Source organism: Mesoplodon bidens, assembly GCF_964165515.1.
Source record: "Mesoplodon bidens genome assembly, chromosome: 16".
Classification (NCBI taxonomy): domain Eukaryota; kingdom Metazoa; phylum Chordata; class Mammalia; order Artiodactyla; family Ziphiidae; genus Mesoplodon; species Mesoplodon bidens.
In genome coordinates this window covers 4,258,917-4,279,891 of record NC_138173.1, presented here as the reverse complement: position 1 = coordinate 4,279,891, position 20,975 = coordinate 4,258,917, and the positions used below count along the sequence as shown (strand labels likewise).

The 20,975-nt window shown below is 44.4% G+C and overlaps 1 protein-coding gene across 2 annotated transcripts in view; it reads left to right on the top strand.

Annotated features, from left to right (window-relative positions):
- The first annotated feature begins 4,403 nt into the window (after nt 1-4,403).
- Nucleotides 4,404-20,975, top strand: part of LOC308630364 (transcription elongation factor A protein 1) — a 59,241-nt gene continuing 42,669 nt past the window's right edge. For both annotated transcript variants that reach the window (XM_081258980.1, XM_081258978.1), the window contains exons 1-7: nt 4,404-4,552; nt 5,354-5,385; nt 11,564-11,629; nt 13,418-13,465; nt 15,496-15,566; nt 17,903-17,976; nt 20,085-20,186. In XM_081258980.1, coding sequence (XP_081115106.1) covers nt 4,484-4,552; nt 5,354-5,385; nt 11,564-11,629; nt 13,418-13,465; nt 15,496-15,566; nt 17,903-17,976; nt 20,085-20,186 — 462 coding nt within the window. In that variant the 5' untranslated portion in view covers nt 4,404-4,483. The remainder of the gene's footprint in view (nt 4,553-5,353; nt 5,386-11,563; nt 11,630-13,417; nt 13,466-15,495; nt 15,567-17,902; nt 17,977-20,084; nt 20,187-20,975) is intronic.

Below are 20,975 nucleotides of genomic sequence, written 5' to 3'. Positions count from 1 at the left end.
GAAGACCGAACTCAGCCAAAAATAAATAAATAAATAAAACAATAATAAATTTAAAAAAGATCAACTCAACTATTTCTGAGATTAGAAAACAACAAGACAAAAGCATGCACATAAAAGTCTCCCATCTCATCTCCCTAAATGAGGTCACACATTAAATAATATTTTGGCAGGGATGGGAACAGGAGGAGGAAAGGAATTTCAGTGATTCAATTATTACTGACAAGTCATTTTTAGAATGGGACCAAGAATAGGCTAATTTTGTGAAGATCAAAGTTGAGTAAAAAAAACTGGAGATGTGATTTTGCTTAGTGAAGGAAGGAAGGAAGTCAAGGGTGGGAAAGAAGTGAATGGCTTTGATACTGGGGAACAACAAATATTGAGAGAGAGAAGAGAACATGAAAAGGGTTGAAAATAAATGTCACCTTCAAAAAAATTACCTAGTTTTATCAAAGGTTGGCCCTGACTCAAAGGTCTTCATTCACACCTAGATAATTTTTGTTTTGATTTTATCATAGTACATAATCTGTTATGAAAAAAAAATGCAGTTGTACAAAAGGGCCTACACTGAGAAGCAGGAGATCTTCATAGGCAATCACTTTTAACTTTCTGTTTTTATTTCTTCTGGTGATTGCCTCCATATTTACAAATTAAAATTTCCCTACACCAATTGTTTTTCATCAACTTTTGACATTGTATATTCACTTGTCTTATGATAGCTGAAGATTTATATTAAACTACTTCCTTCTAGTATTTTCTTTTCTCTCATGGTAAACTGTGTGATTTAAATAATATAAGAACTTTAAATAATATAAGAACTATTTCTTGGATGTTCAAGTTTCAGAAGTATATATGAGCTCCTCCCTCTAAGATGAAGATACTGACAAGCCTCCCCTGTCACTCCTTTGCCCCTTCTCATTTCCAACTTCTGTTAGCTGTCTATTTACTAACAATTTACTGACAATTTAATCCATTGGCATGGATTATCAATATACCTGTACACTTTCAATCATCATTTAGTGTAAATAAGAAGCTACAATTACTGTATTTGCTCTTTCTAGACCAGTTTTCAGTATTTCCCTCTTTCCTGGCCCCAGAGAACTGGTTTTCAGATTGATAGGCTTTCTTTAAATTCATGACCATAAACCTCAAACTGGTCATCCTACCTCAGTGTTCTAGAAAACTTACTTTTTCACTCTCCATGATGACTATTTTATATCTACTCTTCCTCTCTCTCTCTGTCAATGATTTTCCTTTATACTTTAGAAAAAGGAGTCATGAGATGGAGAATTTCTTCCACATCCCACCAGTAAATGTACAGTCCTTCCTAGAACAGCATTCATCCTCTATATCCTATTAAAGAGAAGGAAGTGGCTTTTCTCCTGCTAATGGTCCGTCTTTCCACCTGTGATCTGGACTCCTCCCACCTGCTTAAGAATTTTGTAGTTTTCATATCCCCTTTCTTTCCTACATTATCAATCTCTCCTTGTACTGCTAATCAGAATATAAAAATATAAAATGGTGGGGCTTCCCTGGTGGCGCAGTGGTTGAGAGTACGTCTGCTGATGCAGGGGACATGGGTTCGTGCCCCGGTCAGGGAAGATCCCACATGCCACGGAGTGGCTGGGCCTGTGAGCCATGGCTGCCGAGCCTGCACGTCTGGAGCCTGTGCTCCGCAACGGGAGAGGCCACAACAGTGAGAGGCCCGCGTACCTCAAAAAAAAAAAAAACCTAGCTGGACATAATAGACATCTATCAAACACTGCCCAACAACAGCAGAATACATATTCTTCTCAAATGCACATGGAACAGTCTTCAAAATAGACCATATGCTGCGACATAAAACCTGTCTCAATAGAACTAAAAATTTGAAGTCATACAAAGTATGTTTTCTGACCACAGTGGAACTTGTGAAAGAAATTTGGGAAATACACAGATATATGGAAGTTATTTTCAAGTATATAATTGCCTAAAAATCCTAAGGAATCTACCAAAAAAAAAAAAAGCTACTAAAACTTAAGTGAGTATAGCAAGATTTCAGATACAAGGCCAGTATGCAAAAATTAAATTCCTGTATCTAGCAATAAATTGAAATTTGAAATACCATTTACAATTGCATAAAATATGGATTTTCTAGGCATAAATTTGACAAAAGGTATTCCGGCCTATACAATGAAAAGTATAAAACATTACTAACAGAGGGCTTCCCTGGTGGCACAGAGGTTAAGAATCCGCCTGCCAATGCAGGGGATACGGGTTCAGGCCCTCGTCCAGGAAGATGTCACACACCGCGTAACAACTAAGCCCATGCGCCACAACTACTGATCCTGCGCTCTAGAGCCCGCGAGCCACAACTACTGAGCCCGCGAGCCACAACTACTGAGCCCGCGAGCCACAACTACTGAGCCCACGAGCCACAACTACTGAAGCCCGTGCACCTAGAGCCCGTGCTCTGCAACGAGAAGCCACCACAATAAGAAGCCCATGAACCACAACAAAGAGTAGCCCCCGCTTGCCACAACTAGAGAAAGCCCACGCACAGCAACAAGACCCAACGCAGTCATAAATAAATAAATAAAAATTTATAAAAACAAACACTTTAAAAATAAATAAAACATTACTGACAGAAATACAAGATTACCTAAAAATACACACTAGTTCTTGGATCAGAAGACTTAGTTGTCAGATTTCCTCAAATTGTTCTGTAGCTTCATGAGAATCTCAATGAAAATCCCAATAGCCTTTATTTTGGAGAAATCAGCACCAACTTAACATTTTTGAGAGCCCACAAAATTCTCAGCACTCAGATACAGTATAAGAATGATTGGGGAAAAAATAAAAGAGAGTATGAATAAGAGCCCCAAACTTCAAGCATTCTGGCTATCATATAATTAAAGTGGAGCTTTTGTTGTTTTGTTTTTGTTTTTAAGATCTTTGTTCACTAGCTTCTCCTTCCCTTACACTGGACTCCCTAAGGATTCTTAAAAAACAAAACTCAACAGAGTAAATAAAAAAATCTAATTGTCTTTATGCAACGATTCATGAATGGGGCAGCACCCCATCCAGCAAGTAGAGAGGAGCTCCAGGGAGCCCCACAAACAGAAGACTTTTAAAGGCAGGAAGAGGGTGGCAAGGAGGAAAGAGCAGATTACTTCATTTTTCTTTGGGGGATGGAAGGGGTCCAGACAGGCTGATTAACTCACTAGCGCCGACTAGGAAACTCCAGACTGACTTTAAGATTACATCCTGCCAGAGACTGAATCTGGAATAAGTTTAGGTAGTAAATTTCAGTTTGGGGATGATGTGGGTTTAGCACAAGTGACTCCATTTTGGGCCTGTTATCTTCCTCTTAACAGATTGTATATATCCTCTAAGTTTCTCCAGTAGATTGTGACAATTAAAACCTGTCGTTTGCCACCTGGTTCTACAAGGATGAAGTCAGTAGCCACTGCAGTCACTGACCTTCAACACCTCCAGAAAGGAGTTCAGGGCTGAGATCAGGATGAGGTACCCTGTGCTCTGGGGAAAACTGGCAGAACAGGACTTCAGATAATTAGATACTTCCAGGTGAAAATTTTTATGAACCCAAACTCTTGCATCTTCCCACATTCAGAAAAGCACTAAAACCATTAAATCTCTTCTCACTAGCAGCAACCTTCTAGGGAGACACATGCTTGACTGCATGAACACTTGGACCAAAATCATCTACCCACTGACCTCGCCCCCCGCCCCACCTTTTCAGAGCACGTCCTCAGCGCTGAGAGGAGGTGTCCCAGGGCATAGCCCTCGGTGAGTACCCAAATAAAACGGAACCACAGCTCTCACGGTGTGGGTTTTCTCCAGTGGTCAACTGTAACCCTCCGAAGGTCAGGGCATTTTGCCTTTAGGTGTGTCCATCTCCGCCCCTCCCAGATCCTACCAGGTATTTGATGGGCATCGGGCCACCTCTGTAGAATGGGGTCACGTGTTCTGGGGCCTAAATCAGTAGGACCTCCAGAGCCACCAATCAGCAAATTGTGGAAACCCGGTGACAAATGAGTGCTTCCCTCTCCAGTTGCAGTTTAAAGGAGGCGAGGCGCGGGCCCCCAAACTACACACCTGTGCAGCCCCCAATGGAAATACCGCAGAAGCTGCCCCCCAGGTCCAGTCCTTCCCGACCTTTGCAAGTGAGTGGGGTCGGGAGTGACCGCGCGGCCCCGCCCCCCAGGCCGGCCGCCCGCACGGAGCACGCGCGGCCAGCGGGCCGGAGGTCAGCTCTGGCTGCCCTCTGCCGCGGCCAACGCGGCGTCCGGCAGCTGGGCACTGTGAAGCGCGGGGCGACCGGCGGGGCGGGGCGGGGGACGGCGCGGCGCGGCGCGGCGTGGGCGCGCACGCGCCTGAGCGCGCGCCCGTGGGCGGGCCGGACTCGGCGCTCGCACCCACTTGGGCAGCGGCCCGGTGCCCGCTCCGCCTTCCGCTTCCGACGCGCGGTCGGTGGAGCCGGTGTATGTGCGGCAATAACATGTCGGCCCCGCTGCCCGCCATCGTGCCCGCCGTCCGGAAGGCCACCGCCGTGGTGAGTGCGGCGCTGGGGGCCTCGCGAGGGGTCGCGTCGCGGGCCGGTGGGCGGCGGGCCGGGGCTGGGACGGGGCGTGCGGTCCGGGGGGTTCCGGGGGGGTCGGGCGGGGTGGTGGGTGCAGCCCGGCCGGGCTGTGTGCGGAGGGCGCGGGGTAGCGGCGGGCGGGCGGGCGGCCCCGAGGCCCAGCGCCCCCGGCCCCGCATCCCCCGGGCCCTGCGCGCGGATCCTCCCCGGGACCCCGGAGGCACCCGCTTGAGCGGACGGCGCCCCAACTCCAGGTGGCTCTGGAGCGCGTTGCTGCCTTGTCTGTGCATGAGGGAGATGCCTTGATTGTGTCACCTTGCACCCCTGTCCTCAGTTAAAGAAGTTTGAAGATTTAGTGTCCTTTTCGATCAGAGGTGCTGTTCCTTAGGAAACTTGTGCGTGAGGATCTCAAACTTACTTTTCGCCGCCAGAAGCTCCCTTTTGGGATGGAGGAATTCTACTGGAAGCGTGAGAACTTTCATGGTTTGACCTGAAAGAGACAAAACGATTTTTCTTGGAATGTGATCATTTGCCCAGAAGCCTGTCTAACTGGGACCTCTTTAAGTGCTAAAACCCCACGTTAATTATCTTAGGAGCTGCACCGAGAGACATTAAGTGCTTTTGCCCCTTATGCGAGGTCTATAGAGATTGATTAACTTGCTGAAGGTAGTGTTCTGTGATTCCGGCCTCCGCTTTAACTGGGGCTCTGGAGTGTGTAACATTCCGCTGGGTTTATTTAGGCATTGCTTACTCATTGTTCCTCTTCCGTTCTAGGTGATCTTCCTTCATGGATTGGGAGACACAGGGTAGGTACCATTGTTAGTACCCTAATGAAACGGGTCATGCAACTCTACACGAGCAACGAATTCTAGGATTGTATAAACATAGATCGATAGTCATATTTCATACAGTCCAGGCATGAGATAGAATCCTTTCTTTTTTTGAAAACCCCCAGAAGTTTCCCCTCATCCTCTTATTTTGTCACTCTTCACCTCCTCTGTCTGGAGCATATTAAAACTGCAAACTTCTCCTTGAGTTGCCGTGGGTAGTGGATACCAGAGATGGGAGGTATGTTTGTAGAGATGCAAGTGAGAGCTTTCCAGAGGAGGTAACATTTCAGGGCAGGTTGAGAAGAACTAGTTGATTTTGATAAGTGAGGTAATAGCAATGTGAACGTTCTGCATGGCAGCTCCGATGTTCCCTTAAAAGAAGAAACTCGGTTGAAGGGCAGGGGATGCAGCTCAAAGTTTTGTTTGGAGGCTTAGCAAACACATTCTGTGGTGCTAACTGTAGCCACATGGTTTGTCTTTCACTCAGTCTCTTTCTATATCGAGAGCTCTTTAAAATTTAAATCAGCGGTTATCTGTTTGAAACTTCGATCAAATTGTTGTTATAACATTGTTACAAAATTGAAGAATTGGAGGAAGAGTGGAGATAAATAAATTTTGATAAAATAGCCAAGAAACGATTAAATCTTTGCAAGGAGGCACTGGGCCAGATTCATTCTTAAAAGTGATTCCTAATACCCTCTTATGCCTCCCAAGTAGAGGTCCATGACACATGCCTTGCATGGAATTATGGGAAAGGTTATAGGACTGTTTCTGGCCATCAGGTAGTCCTATGAAAAGGACAGACTTACTTTACTATTTATTTATTTTACTAAACAGAGGTTTTAGAGGAGCTCTGTTTTATCACCAAACCCTTCTTGATGCTGGAACCCAGGGAGGATCTTGCTCACCTGTAACTTTCCCAATAAAGAGAGCTTCAAGGTCTGAAGAATCAGTCCAGGGGGTAAAAGCTTCAGTTGTAGAAAGATTCTCTGTGGACCCCAGTTTAGCCAGATTCTTTGGACCAAAGTTAAGAGTGAAAATGATGAAAAAAATGAACAGTGTGAGATTAAAAACACCAAAAGCAGCCATGACATCTTGACTAAGAATTAAGTTTATGTAAAGAACTAGAGGTCTTCAGTTCTGACAGTATTTACTTTGGGGGATAGCACCAAAGAAAGCTGACGCTAGATTGCTTCCATGAGCAGATGACGAAATTCAGAACCAGCCGATCTGACAAGTGGCAATTCAATGTTTGAGATACTTTTTGGAGAACTAAAGTTCTTTTGTCAGGTTACCGTAGAGGATGATAGGGATTAAGCAACTCAGCTATGAAAATGGGCAGCTTTGCCTTTCTTGGTTAAGGTTCTTTTGTGCAGGACCAGCCAAGGTGTGCTGTCTGGTAACTTGGGTCTTGCAGTCTGTGTTCTCATGAAAAGTCTCTGATGGCCAAATAAGATTGGGGGACCCTGTATAATTCTATATTTTCTCAATTCTAATATGTCATTTCCCCCACATTTTTATGTTACTGAGATGGGTATTCATCTTACGATATGTGTGTTTATTGTGGTGGTGATCTTTTTTTTATAAAAGGCTTTTTTTCAGTGGTGCCACTTAGATTATATCTTAGTGTCTAGGAAATATGATATGGCATATTCTCTTCCAGAAGATTTACTGGGTATGCACTAGCATGTTTAAAGCTCTGAAAAGTTCTGCAGGAAACACATCTGACCACAAAATTGTTTCTATGCATAACATGTATAATAAAATATGTTCGTTCAAACTATATTGCATAAGATCAGTTTTCGTTCCAAAATAAAAACAGCTTGTCTTATGATTATGAAAATGTTACATTTGTCTTGTAAAAAAAACTCAAATGCAAATATGCTTGAGAGTGAAAAACAGTTGAACAACCCAGAGATACATATTTATTTTTGATAGTATTTTCAAACTGTTTTATTTTGAAATGCTTTCAAATTTATAGAAGAGTTGCAAGAATAAAACAGATTCCTTAAAACCTTCTACTCAGATTCACTGATCTCTATCGAATATGTTACTATGTTTGCGCAAACTTGGGAGAATAAATTGCCGATGCCACGATTCTTTATTTCCAGACTTCAACATGTATCTCCTAAGAACAAGCAGAGTCTCTTATGTAACCACAGAAAATTACCAAATTCAGGAGATTCAGCGCCATTTAACGTTGTTATCCGGTCTAGTCTGTCGTCTAACAGACCTTGGCAGCTGCCCCAGTCGTGTCCTTTGCAGTAATCCTGTCCGCCTGCACTTCCATCCCAGCTGCACTGCGCTGAGCTACTGCAGCTCTTCAGTCTCTTTTAATCTGGAGCAGTCCCTCGGCTCTTCTTTGGCCTTCGTGACATGGACGTTTCTGCAGGGATCAGGCTGGCCCCTCTGTTTAGGTTTGTTTGACATTTCCTCACGATGACGTTCAGCTTGTGCATTTTTGGTACGAACACCACGTACGTGGTACAGCCTGTTCATTGCATCACGTCAGGAGGCAGGTGGGACCGTCCGTCCCGTTACTGATGCCGACCCGGATCACGCGATAAAGGTGGTCTCTCTCTTCCTCTGGGTCTCTCTACGGCACCTATTCTCCCTGTGTAGGTAGAGTGAGTCGTGGGGAGACGCAAACCGTACATCAGACTCTCACCTGATGTTTTTAGCGTCTGTGGATGATTCTTGCTGGAGCAGGTTGTTACCGTGATGTGATTTTCTAATCCTGCCACTTCTTTGATGTCTATTAGCTTGCCCCTCCCCACGTGTCTACTTTGGACTCACAGCTTTCCTTCGAGGGTTACACTCCCTCGTTGTTGTTATGTAAAAGTTTTAACTACTTCTTTTAAAATAACTTCAAGTTTACATGAACGTTGCAGAAATAGTATTTAGAGGTCCTTCCGCCTGTCGCTCAGATTACGCAGTCGTTCACGTTTCTTGCACGCTTGAGAGTAAGTTGCAGCCTTGTTGCCTCATGACTCCATAGAGCTTCAGCGTGTATTTTGTAAGTACAGGGACGTGGCCACGTAGCCGGGGCGTAACCATCAGTCGGGCCGGTCACACTGACCTGCAGCTATGCCATCACATCCAGCAGCCCCACCTGTGTTTCCCTGGCTTGACCCAGTGGTGTCCTTTATGGGTCCAGGGTCTCAAGTTAGATGGAGCCGTCACGCCTCCCGAGGCTCCTTCAGTCCCGAGCAGTCCATTTTCTTGTCTTTGGTGACCTTGACACTTTTCCCGTACGGGCCAGTTCCTAGGTAGGATGCCCCTCAGTTTGGGTTTTGTGACGTCTCCCTTTCGGCAGGGACACCGCAGAGGTTGCTGTGGTGGTCCTGGGACCACACTGGGTTGATTCTTGTGCCTTTGCTGATGATACTGTGTTTCATTATCCGGTTAAGGTACTGTCTGCCAGGTTTCTCCACAGTAAAATTAATAAATATAATTGCACTTAAAAAGTGTTTTGTGGGGAGATACTTTGATTTTATGAAAATATCTGTTTCTCACCAATGTTTCACCTGTGGATTTAGCACCCATTAACGATTGCTGTCTGGATCTCTTATTGTGATGGTTGCCAATTAATGATCTTTTAAAAAAGTCCTTCATTTGGTATTTATTCGTTGGCAGTCTACAGTATTATTTTCAATCCTCTCCTTATCTGACCTCTCAGTAAGATCTGACCCTCTTAACCACTTCTGCCTTTGAAACTTTGTTTTCTAAACTTTTACCATCTGGCCTAGAAAAATCTCACACAGATGGGCAATACAGACCAGCGACGCGTGGAATATATGGAGGGGAGGGAGGGGTTTCCGTGAAGAGGGCCCGGCTTTCTCCTTCCCCGCCCCCCTTTGTCAGAGCTGTGCTTTCCGGTGTCACAGTCAGCTGTGAGGGGAGGGGGTGTTCCCATGCATGAAGCGTGACTGTGGGTGGGGCACCTGGGGGGAGGCAGGTCCCAACCTGCACTGCTGGCCCAGAACTGCCAGAGCTGAAGCCAGCTTTCTCGCGGAATTACGAATATGGGAAGGCGGATGACTAGGAAAAACCCTGTGGTGTTGGGCCGGAATCGAGGAACTAGTGTCATCGCAGACTTTTTAACACGTTCCCAGATGGTACCACACTTTTGAAAACCACTGGACTGCGTGAACTGTTTGAGTCCACACTTCTAGATAGAGACAGAGTTGGGGCTAGAACCCAAGATTCCTACTCGTTTATTATTTACTAGAGTATTTTCCTTTGTTGCTTGTGCTTTTGGCTTCACGTCTAAAACACCATTGCCAAGTCCAAGGTCACAAAGATTTTCGCATGTTTTCTTCTAGGACTTTTATAGTTTGATCTCCTGCATTTAGGTCTTTGCTATATTTTGAGTTAATTTTTGTACATGGTGTGAGGTAAGAGTCTAACTTCATCCTGTTGCATGTGGGTTTCCACTTATTCCAGTTACTTTTGTTGAAAAGACTATTCCTTCCCCATTGATTTGTTTTGGCACCCTGTTCAGAAATAAACTGACCATAAATGTGAGGGTTTATTTCTGTATTCTCAAATCTATTTCATTGATTTGTATGTCTTTTCAGTGTCACAATCTTTATTACTGTTGCTTTGTAGTAACTTGAAATTGGGAAGTGTGAGTCCTCCAACAATATTCTTTTTTCAAGATCAGCTATTCTGGGTCTCTTGAGTGTCCAAATGAATTTTAGAGTTAGCTTGTCAGTTTCTGCAAAGCCAGCTGTGATTCTCGTAGAGACTGCATTGACTGTGGATCCATCTGGGGAGCACTTCCATCTTAAGAATATTAAGTCTTCCAGAATGCAGGATGTCCATTACATAGATCTTCTTTCATTTCTTTCAACATGTTTTGTACTTTTCACACTAAAGTCTCACATACACACACACACGAACCCACATGGAAACACACATATGCACATGCATGCACCCATATATAACTTCTGGAATAGTGCCTGGCTCAGTGTCAGTGTTACATAAGTGTTAATGTTCATAATGTTATTAATTTTTCTGTATTTCCTTAACACTTTGGGGGAAGGTGGATTAAAATAGAGTAGTTACTAGAAAAGCATTTAACATTTATTTCAAAACTATTTAATCCAAAAAGGTCTTAAGTTACCTTTATTTTACCCTCTAATTGAGGTAATATGTGGAAAGTGTCAGGTGTGATGTCAAGTGTAAAGACACAGGGAGCTGTATGTATGTATAGTATGATCCCATTCTTGTAAAATCTGTATCTATTTCTCAAGTGATATACATGGAAAAAGTTGGAAGGAAATATGTAGAAAGATTAACTGTTTATTTCTGGCCAGAAGGATTTGGATGACGTCTCATATTCTGTTTTGAACATATAGGTGTACATACATATACGCATAAGGAGAGAATGTTAAAGTTATTTTTTCAACTTCTTTTTCTTCTTTTGGCTGCGTTGGGTCTTCGTTGGTGCGCGTGGGCTTTCTCTAGTTGTGGCGAGCGGGGGCTACTCTTCGTTGCGGTGCTCAGGCTTCTCATTGCGGTGGCTTCTCTTGTGGAGCACGGGCTCCAGACGTGCCAGGCTTCAGTAGTTGCGGCATGTGGGCTCAGTAGTTGTGGCTCGCGAGCTCTAGAGCACAGGCTCAGTAGTTGTGGCGCACGGGCTTAGTTGTTCCATGGCATGTGGGATCTTCCCAGACCAGGGCTTGAACCCGTGTCCCCTGCATTGGCAGGCAGATTCTTAACCACTGCGCCACCAGGGAAGTCCCATAAGGTTGTTATTTTTAATGGTGTAGTAGGCATGGAGAAATATCAGACAGCTGCTTTACTTTACTCCTCTGAGAATTTTTTCTTCATATAAAATGAATTATATCATCTGTCTTGCCTACTTTGTTAGGCACGTTGTTGGGAGGTTATAAAGAGATTAAAACATGTATTTTATAAATTATAAAGCCCAGTGAAGTATATGAAAGAGAAAACACTGCTCTTCAGGAATCATGAGGTCATTTTTATCTGCAGGTAAAGCTGAAATCATAAGCTTTGGGTTGTTTCTAGGTTGGTAGTGGTCTTTTAAGGGGTTGAAGTTTACCCTCACAGATTTACTCTTCTGTTATTAACTTACTGGAATTTAAAGCAGTATCTAATGGTGTTATTCATATGGTTTCTCCACCAGGCATGGGTGGGCAGAAGCCTTTGCAGGTATCAGAAGCGCCCACATCAAATACATCTGCCCGCACGCGTAAGTATTTTCAATTTTCAGGCTTGGGATTCAGAGTCTGGAGAGGAACAATCGTGATAGCTTTACTTTTCCAGCAAAGCATTTGAATATAATTAATTTTTATCTTTTAAATGTTCAGCTTCAAAATAAAGATTAGTAAGTTCTGTAAAACTAAAATGTGTCCTGGTTATGTTGAATTTTTTTCTTATCTTTTTTGTTGAGAAATTTAAAATAATGGTCTCTTGGAAATCAGCTGAACTCACAGCCAGAAAAAATTTTGTAGACATACAAGTGCCTGTGAAGTTCTCAGGACATTCATGAGCTGTCTCTGAAGGGGATTTCCCTATCAGGTTTGGGAGAAATCTCTACTACCTTGAAAACACGCCTAAATTTGATCAGTTAGAGGCAATGTGATGCAGCATGGAAAGAGCACAGACCCTGGAGACTGTTAGGTTTGGTTTTGAATTCTGAAGACATTTGTGGGTGTCAGAAAGAAACTACTAAGTTTTGAGCAAACTCAGAAAATCACTAAGATGAGCAAGTCTTAGGTCAAAGTGTGCTGAGAAGCAATAGCCATTGAGAAACAGGTGGGGTGAGATACGTGCTGCTAGGTTAGTAATTCATCCTCGAAATGGTCGTAGCAGCAGAGTTGATAAATGTGAAAGAGGAAAAATATGAGATTATGTAAGAAAACATTCCTCCTCTTTTTATCCTGAAAGGGTTGCTGTGTCCTTATTAATCTGACTCATGCCAGAGACAGAATTCTTTTTTTTTTGTCTTTATTGGAGTATAATTGCTTTACAAGGGTGTGTTAGTTTAGTTTCTGCTTTATAACAAAGTGACTCAGCTATACGTATACATATATCCCCATATCCCCGCCCTCTTGCGTCCCCTCCCACCCTCCCTATCCCACCCCTCTAGGCGGTCACAAAGCACCCGATCATTTAACATCTGGTAGTGTATATACGTCCACACCACTGTCTCACTATGTCCCAGCCTCCCCTTCCACCTGTGTCCTCAAGTCTGTTCTCTATGTCTGCAAGACAGAATTCTTGATGGTGTTGGAATTTCTGCTACACTGTTACTGGCTCCAAGATTGAATTTAGTTTAAGGCTATTTCCCAACCTAGGGAAGTTTATGTTCTCATGGAAATTTTACTAAGATTTTGTGACCTCTAAGGTAGACTTGTTTCATGAGTCAGGAGGGTGGTGGTGAGATGTAGTTAGAGTGTATTTGTTTTTCTTTCCTTTTGTACCTAGCTGCATTCAGGTTGTCCAGCAAGTTTTTCATCACAGAATTGAGTTGGGTATAATGGACACTTAGGCAAGACTTATATTTCCCTTATTTATTTAGAGGTCTCTTAAACAAGCAGGTACATAGCTAAGAACTAGAAAATAAGCAAAAATGTAATTTGAGCCTGTGGCAATTGATGCCACCGTTTCTGTGCAGTAAGTTGCTTGTATCCTTAGCCCCTTAGTCAGAGTCTCAGAAATTTCCATCTGTCTTGGTTACTGTTTTCCTTCTCGTGTCTGGTTTGAAAGTATCAAATAAAGATGTTGAAGAAGGAAAATGTTGTTTATTCGCCAAGCTTAGTCCATTCCAGCTGCGGCTCTGTCTTGAGAACCATTTGGAGGGTGTGGAGAACAGAATTGTGCAGGTGTACGTGCAGTGAAGCAGCTCATCTATTCAAATTGTAGCATTCAATTTTGTGAGGGCCTCAAGTAATCATCTTCAGTTGATGGAATTTATCAGGTTTTGTACTTCGGTATATTATGCTTATTTTTCCTTTTCTTTTTCTTCCCCATGTAGACCGGTTATGCCTGTAACATTAAATATGAACATGGCCATGCCTTCTTGGTAAGTAAGACTTCACTTATTCAATAAGAACTTTTTACTTATACTTTTTTTTTAATCAGAAGTGCTTTTGGGCTTCCCTGGTGGCGCAGTGGTTGAGAGTCCGCCTGCCGATGCAGGGGATACGGGTTCGTGCCCTGGTCCGGGAAGATCCCACATGCCGCAGAGCGGCTGGGCCCGTGAGCCATGACCGCTGGGCCTGTGCGTCCGGAGCCTGTGCTCCGCAATGGGAGAGGCCACAACAGTGAGAGGCCCGCGTACAGCAAAAAAAAAAAAAAAAAAGAAGTGCTTTTGCATATAGCAATTCTTAATTAATTTTTAAGTTGCAAAGTTGTATAAATTTAACCTTTATTCGACTATTTCAGGTTTTATATGTTAGATTTGCGGTAAACTTAAGGAGCTGCACCAGCAGGTAGAGAAACAGGAGAGAATGGGTGGATAGAAATACCGTAGAGAACACCTCTCACCGCTTGATAAACCTTTGTTGGTTTCAGTACCCAGACGTGTTCGTGCGCCCGCATGGCGTCCACTCTGGGGAAGCCGCGGCCTCTCCACCTCCCACCGTCTTGCCTTCCTAGAGAGCTGGCCAGTTTTTAAGGAAAGCAGTTCCTGTCGAGCCCTCTCAGGACATTCATGGTGTCAGGCATTCCCTGTGTGCTTTACAGTCGGTTCTTTGTTCTCTGAGCCACTTGCAGACCATGCTTTCTTCCTGCTGCTCTGAGACTCTGCCATCACGTCTGTTCAAAACTGATGGCTTTGACACCTGATTCCTATTTTCCTTTCCCCTCTAGCTCCTGCCACCATCTCACCTTTCAGGTGACTAGGGGATCCAGTGTCAATGACCCATTCACAGCCTTGACCGGCTTGTCACTTCCTGGACTCTTCTCTTTCCGCTGACGTTTGCCTCTCTCAGCTTCAGGCACCCACAGCATCCCCTGGGCTTTGTCATCTGGAACTGTTCCATCTCTGAAGGCACTTACTTCAGACCTGACTGTCAAGCGTAGTTGTTCCCCCTGTGAGTTTGCTCCCCCGTCTCTGCACTGCCTGTTGAGGCCTCATGGGGACTCCAGCCTGTCACCACCTTGTCCTCTGCTTGTTCCCACTCACCTCTAACCCACCCTGCACCTTCGTTTTTATCTACTGGACATTGCTTGGCAACTTTTACAGGTTCCTGCCTACCTTGACCTTTGATTCTTCCACCTTCCCTCTCTGGCAAAATTCCTATCCAGAAGCAAAATTTCTACCTCACGTTGCTCGAGACCATAGTGGAAGCGCCCAGTGGGTAGCGAGGTAGTCGGGGCCAAAGGAGGGCCGCCCGGCCTCTGGCTTGAGGTCGCTGCAGCGCGTGGTGACAGGTTTTGCAGAATGTGGATAGAGGCGGCCTGTGTGCAGTAGGTGTGGGCCGCGCGTGCGCAGGTGCCGTGGTGAAGTAGCTCTTTCCAGACGGCTGACTTATGATGCACTAGGAGGGAAGCGAGGGGCTGGAGTTTATTCCAGAGATCTTAGGGCTGTGGTTTGAGACTCCTGTGTGGGTGTCAGGTTGGATTAGGTCATTCTTCAGGTGTTTCTACCTTAAAATTATGTGGTACTGTGACTTTTTAATACAGTCTGTATCTAGTTGGTGTGAGGGGAACTTACAGGATGTCACATTCACGCATTTAAGTTGACCGTTTGGCCTCCAGAGACAGTTTTGTTTTTTGTTTTTTGTTTTTAATATTTATTTATTTATTTTGGCTGCACTGGGTCTTAGTTGTGGCATGTGGAATCTTTTAGGTGCGGCATGCAGACTTCTTAGTTGTGGCATGTGGGATCTAGTTCCCCGGCCAGGGATCGAACCCAGGCCCCCTGCATTGGGAGTGCGGAGTCTTACCCACTCGACCACCAGGGAAGTCCCCAGAGACAGTTTAATTTGAGTTTAATGTTCTAGAGAATATCTTTGGTTAGCTTTTTTTCTCTAAAATTACTATCTTCTTATCAAGAGTAGATATTCTTAGAATTGAATGATTCTTCTAGAATTTTGCCTTATTTTCCAGGTTTGACATTATTGGGCTTTCACCAGATTCACAGGAAGATGAAACTGGAATTAAACAGGCAGCAGAAACTGGTAAGTAAGAAGAGTTTTATAGTAGATTCAGTCGTGGTATTGTTGTTGATGAGATACTACATAGCTACCTCAACCCAGGTGGTGCTGTCCTTCCTTTCTGATGGCTCACTGTCTCGTCTGACTCGTTAATTATGGCCCGTGAAGGTGAGGTGGGTGGGGAGGAATGGCATTTGTCAGGCTTGAGTGCTGTCGGACGCGTCGTGTTGCTTTGATGGACGTAGGCCAGTGGAGAAAATCGCGGCATGTTTGATGGCTGTGGCCAGTTATTGTCATTAAAGAGATTTGAAATAAGGGCATAGATAAGGCTACAAATGATGTCAGGATGTATAATGAAAATTATGGTAATGGTTAGTTTTAGTGAGGGGCCCCTGCTCGAACACTACTGGACCTGCCAGGCGATTCCTATGGATCATCTCACTGGGCACTCCGGTAACGGTGTTAGTTCTGCTTCACAGGGTCTCCAGTCAGGTCCTCGCTTATGGACATGGTAACCCCGCTTACTTGTGGGGTGAAAGCATAAAGAACACTAACTTATCGGGAGAAGTCTGGTTTTAGCCCATGCACAGAAGCACGTGTGTCTATGACTCATGTGTACTGCAACACTGACAAGTAGACAGCGCGGTGGCCGGGCCGGCCTCCCTCATGACCTGGGTGATGACGCGGTGGCCTGGATGCAACAGGCCTGGCTGTGAGGCGTTCGTCACAGACGCGAGGTGATAGGTACCCAGGGAACCCTGCACGGTCTTCCTATTTTTACATTTGTTGGAAATTTTCAGAACTCGTTTAAAAAGCAAAAACGGTAGGTAGGTTCCTTTTTAAAAATCTTTTTATTTTTTAGAAGAACTCTTAACTTTAAAACAGGGAAGATGCATTCAAAACATACTGGATATTAAGGAATGTCAAACCAAGGACACTGACTTTTAGGACCATGGAAAAGTGGATCAAAGCTGCACTCCTAGAGCTAGGGTTTTGTCAACATATAATCGAGCTCGTGTCGGGTCTGGGGGTGGGTTGTCAGACCCTGGAAACATAGGGAGGGTGGGCCTTGTGGAGCAGACGGCCAGGCCCAGTGGGCTGCAGGGTGAAAGTCCCTTCCCCGGGTAGGGTTGGCCCGTGGCATTCTTTGTGTCTGACGTGATGTCTGATTGGAGAGAATCGGGTTGAGACCCAGAGTTAGGAATGAGGGGTGTCTCCGTTTGGGGCCGGGAAGATGTGCCCATGAACAAAGAAGAAAGGGTTCGGGGTCCGTCCAGGGCTTGGAATCAGGACCCGTCACTCCACAGCTGACTGCAGTAACCATTTAACTTTATCTCAGCGCTTGGTGTAACCAGAGGAGTGAAGCTGTTTGAAACGGAGGGAAAGTGGCCCCAGCTCCCTGCCCCTCCCCAGCGCAGGGCTGCATCTCCTTTCCCACCCGGGCCCTGCGGTTCCCCCTCAATAAAGCCTCAGGCTTCTCAGCAAGGCTTTCACCTCTTTACTCCTCTCCGCTTCTCTAGCCCATTTTCCACGCGCCCATCAGGGTACCCCTTGCTTTTCAGGCTATTCTAAGAACTAAATTTATACAAAAAGAAAAAAACATTTAATTTGGGCTTTGGGGTTTTTGCAGTGTTCTAATAAAAGCAGGTTTTAGGTTTTTGGTAAAAAGGAAATATAAAGTTGGAAAGTTTCATCTTAAGAAAATGAAACTTACACATATGTCAAAAATGAGAGGAGATAAATTTGTAAAAGGTGCAATTATCCCCAAAACATAGTATTATAAAGAAAAAGAAAATTCTGGGAGTTAATCAAGTAATACAGTTAATGATGCGTGTCAGAGTATTTTGCAGAAACAAAAGAATTCATTTGATTTTTCTCCCGCATTGTTTACTGGCTATAGGCAAAAGTATACTGTCTTTTTTTTTTTTTTAAATAATATAGTGAACTGTTTAAACACCGTCAGTCACAAACCATGTAAACTAGTTAACTACCTACGATTTTAAAATAACAGCTTTTAGGTACAAATGCCTACGGTTCATTGAAGAGAAAGAACTGTAAAATGTATATGAGCAGAAGGGACCATGGATAAAGGACTATCCGTATCCATCTGTTGATGAGAGAAAAAACTTGTTTACAGATTATGCAACAAATAATTGAACAGTTTAAGTAACAGCTGCAAAATCTGAGTTTTTGAAAATCCATTCTAGTTTTGTATTTTAACAGAGTGCTCCAAGTTTTTCACTTGTTTCTACCTTTAATGTACTTTGTGCTTTTCTGTTATTATTTTTTTTCCTATTTAAATGATATCAGTGGGCTTCACTTTGAAAGTATTGGTGATTTAACTTTTATGTTATTTTTAGTAAAAGCTTTGATAGACCAAGAGGTGAAGAATGGCATTCCTTCTAACAGAATTATTTTGGGAGGATTTTCTCAGGTAAGATAAAAGTTTGGGTGATATGTCAGCGTCATCAGTATATTTATCTAGAAGTCTGTACTTTCAACCATTTTTCTATGGAGGAGTCCTGTTTTTAGAAGATGTTATAGAATCTGATATATTGCTTACTGTTAATGCTGAATTAAGTTTGAATGGACCAGAAATAATGATTGATTATTAGAGAGTAGGTCATGCTCTTTTCCTTTTTTAGTTTTCTCTCTTCAGTGATAGCCTTCACCCTATAGATTATGTCTCGAAAGTCAATTTTTTAAGGAAACTGATGGGAACCTGGAATGTATTTTTCGAAAATAACTAGTACACATGCAGTTAGGTCTGAGTTAACACTCTGTACCTCTCTGAACGAAACTCTGCCTAAACGCAGGTGTAAGTCCCCTTCCCAGGAGCAGACAAGCAATGGAATAATAAGGTTGAAGACAGGAGAATTCCTTCCCTCTGTTTGTCACAGATTCCCAGTGGTCGAGCCCTGCAGACTTCCCTGTAATCCCGGTGGGGTGAGATCGGGGTAGGGGCTCCCACAAAGCGACCCCAGTGCAGGGGCTGCGCCGGCCGCTTCCTGACCTCCACTGCATCTGTCCTGGTCCCTGGGTTGGGGGTGCTTCAGCCTCACCCCGTGTTCAAGGATCCCTCAGTGGTTCCCGTTCTCGAGCAGATGGTGGTCGTCCCTGGGAGGGGAGCAAAGTCAGTCCCGGTGACATCACTCTATCCTCTTCCCTCTTCCTGTCGTGTAAGAAAAGTTTTAGGTAAAAGTACATGATGTTTATTTTCGGCATCTTTCTTCTCTTTCTGTACTTTTTCTCCTACCTTCTGTACTTTTTCTACAGTTACGTCATACTGAGTTTACATCTTAATTTCAGCTCATCACCTGTTTGCCATGTCACTCACCCCAAACTGCCCCAGCTGCCAGTCTGTAAGTCCTCTGGGTCAACAAGTTAGTGTCCAGACTACCTGAATTAGGGCAGTGTCAGAATTATGGAGTCATTTAGAAGTTAGAATTCAGTAGAAACACAGGTCGTTGGTGTAATACAGTAAAAAGACGTGTTATTGATTTGGTATGTGTCGAAACTCACAGGTAATGTACATTGTACTACACACTGTGACATAAATATGGGTACAAAAATGAATGCTTCATTCAGGCAGGAGTCTGTCTATGAGATTCATTGATTGTAGTTTGCAGAAACCAACTCCTAACACCTTAGGCAAGAAAGAGTAAGTTACGAGTCTGGGGTCACATCACGGAGGCCACGGATGAGAATGAAGCAAGGCCCCAGGAGGCACCAGGATTCGGGAAGCCATCGGGGCTGTCTCTCACCTGTTTCTCTGCCCGTTGGCTTCACTCGCCTGTCTGTCTGCAGCTGGCCGTCTGCTGCCTGTAGCTTTTCCCGTTCTTGAGTTTACACGTTACAGTTCCAGACACACAAAGAGAGACGGACGGTCACTGAATTTCAATTTTAAAATCTCTCAGATGAGAAAGAATCTCAGGTCCTCTGGTGGCCCCCCTGAGCCATGGGCATGGGTCAGAGGGCACGCAGGCCCCAGGATACGGGTGTTGTGAGCCGGCGGCCAGTGCTCCAGAGGTGTCCGCTGCGGGGTTCTTCTCATGAGTTCTTGTTTTGGAAAGTAATACCAGTTTAAGACCAGATTTTGGTCCTACATGTTTGCTGAGGAGGAGATAGTTACTCTAGGGGACTTCCCCTGTGGTCCACTGCCTAAGGCTCCGCGCTCCCACTGCAGGGGGTGTGGGTTGGATCCCTGGCTGGGGAACTAAGATCCCACATGATGCATGGTGCAGCCAAAACAAAGAAAATAGTAACTATAAGTTCGGAACGTCCCTATGGCATTGTCAGGGCAGCAGCGGGCTCTGCTGTTGGCTGGTTGGGCAGTCGCTGTGGTCTCACGACGGTCTTCACTGTGGAGAGTCAGGTCCTTGCGGACGCGGCAGGGTGTGCATGTATCTCTCCCAGTTTGCCTATTGTATTGGGCGTCAGCCACCCGCTCTGATTTTTTATGAACGGTGTTGATAACAAGAATCACTCCCGTCACTGCCGGCAGAAGTTGTGTCCCACTGACTTTCCCTGTTTTCTTTCCAGGGAGGAGCTTTATCTCTGTACACGGCACTGACCACACAGCAGAAGCTGGCCGGCGTCGCCGCTCTCAGCTGCTGGCTGCCCCTGCGGGCTTCCTTTCCACAGGTGCCTGGCCCACGCCTGCAGCGCGGCATCCCTGAGCTGAGGGATGGCAGATGATGTTGAGGACACCGTCACCTTATGATTATTAATAAACTTAATCTTTTAAAGCAGTTTCAGGTTCACAACAAATTGAGCAGCAAGTACAGAAGGTGTCCATACACCCGCGTCCCCCATACACACGCACAGCCCCCATCAGCATCCCACAGCACAGGACACATTTGTTAGAACCAGTGAACCTGCGGTGACACGTCAGTGTCACTCAAAGCCCGAAGTCTACATCAGTCATCCTTTTTAAAAAAGAATTGCCTTAGACTTTTGTGATGTACCATTGCTAGGCTTTATCTGTATACTACACTGTCTTTACTGTGGGTTGCGTGGAATAGAATAAGAAATGAGTCCTTAAAAAAAGAAAGGAAGAAAGGGGGGAGAGGGAAGGAGGAGGGAAGTCCTTACTGTCATAAATTCTATATTTGAAGTCCTTGGTACATTTTAAGATATATATCAAAATTAGGGCTATTTTTTACACATAGAAATGCTGTTTTTGAATGCTCAGTATGTTCATTGCTTGGTAGCAGAATTTCAGTGTAGAATATAATTTCTAAATACTCAACAGTATAAAGCAATATATAGTACACATGGGGCCTATGGATGTTATTTTATTTTCAAATTCATCCTTAAACCTAGGGGTTTGTTTCTTATCGCTATATAGTAACCCTTTGGTGTCTTACACATAGTAAGTGCTGTTTATTAACTTTCTTATTCAAATCAAATAAGAGGGACTTCCCTGGTGGC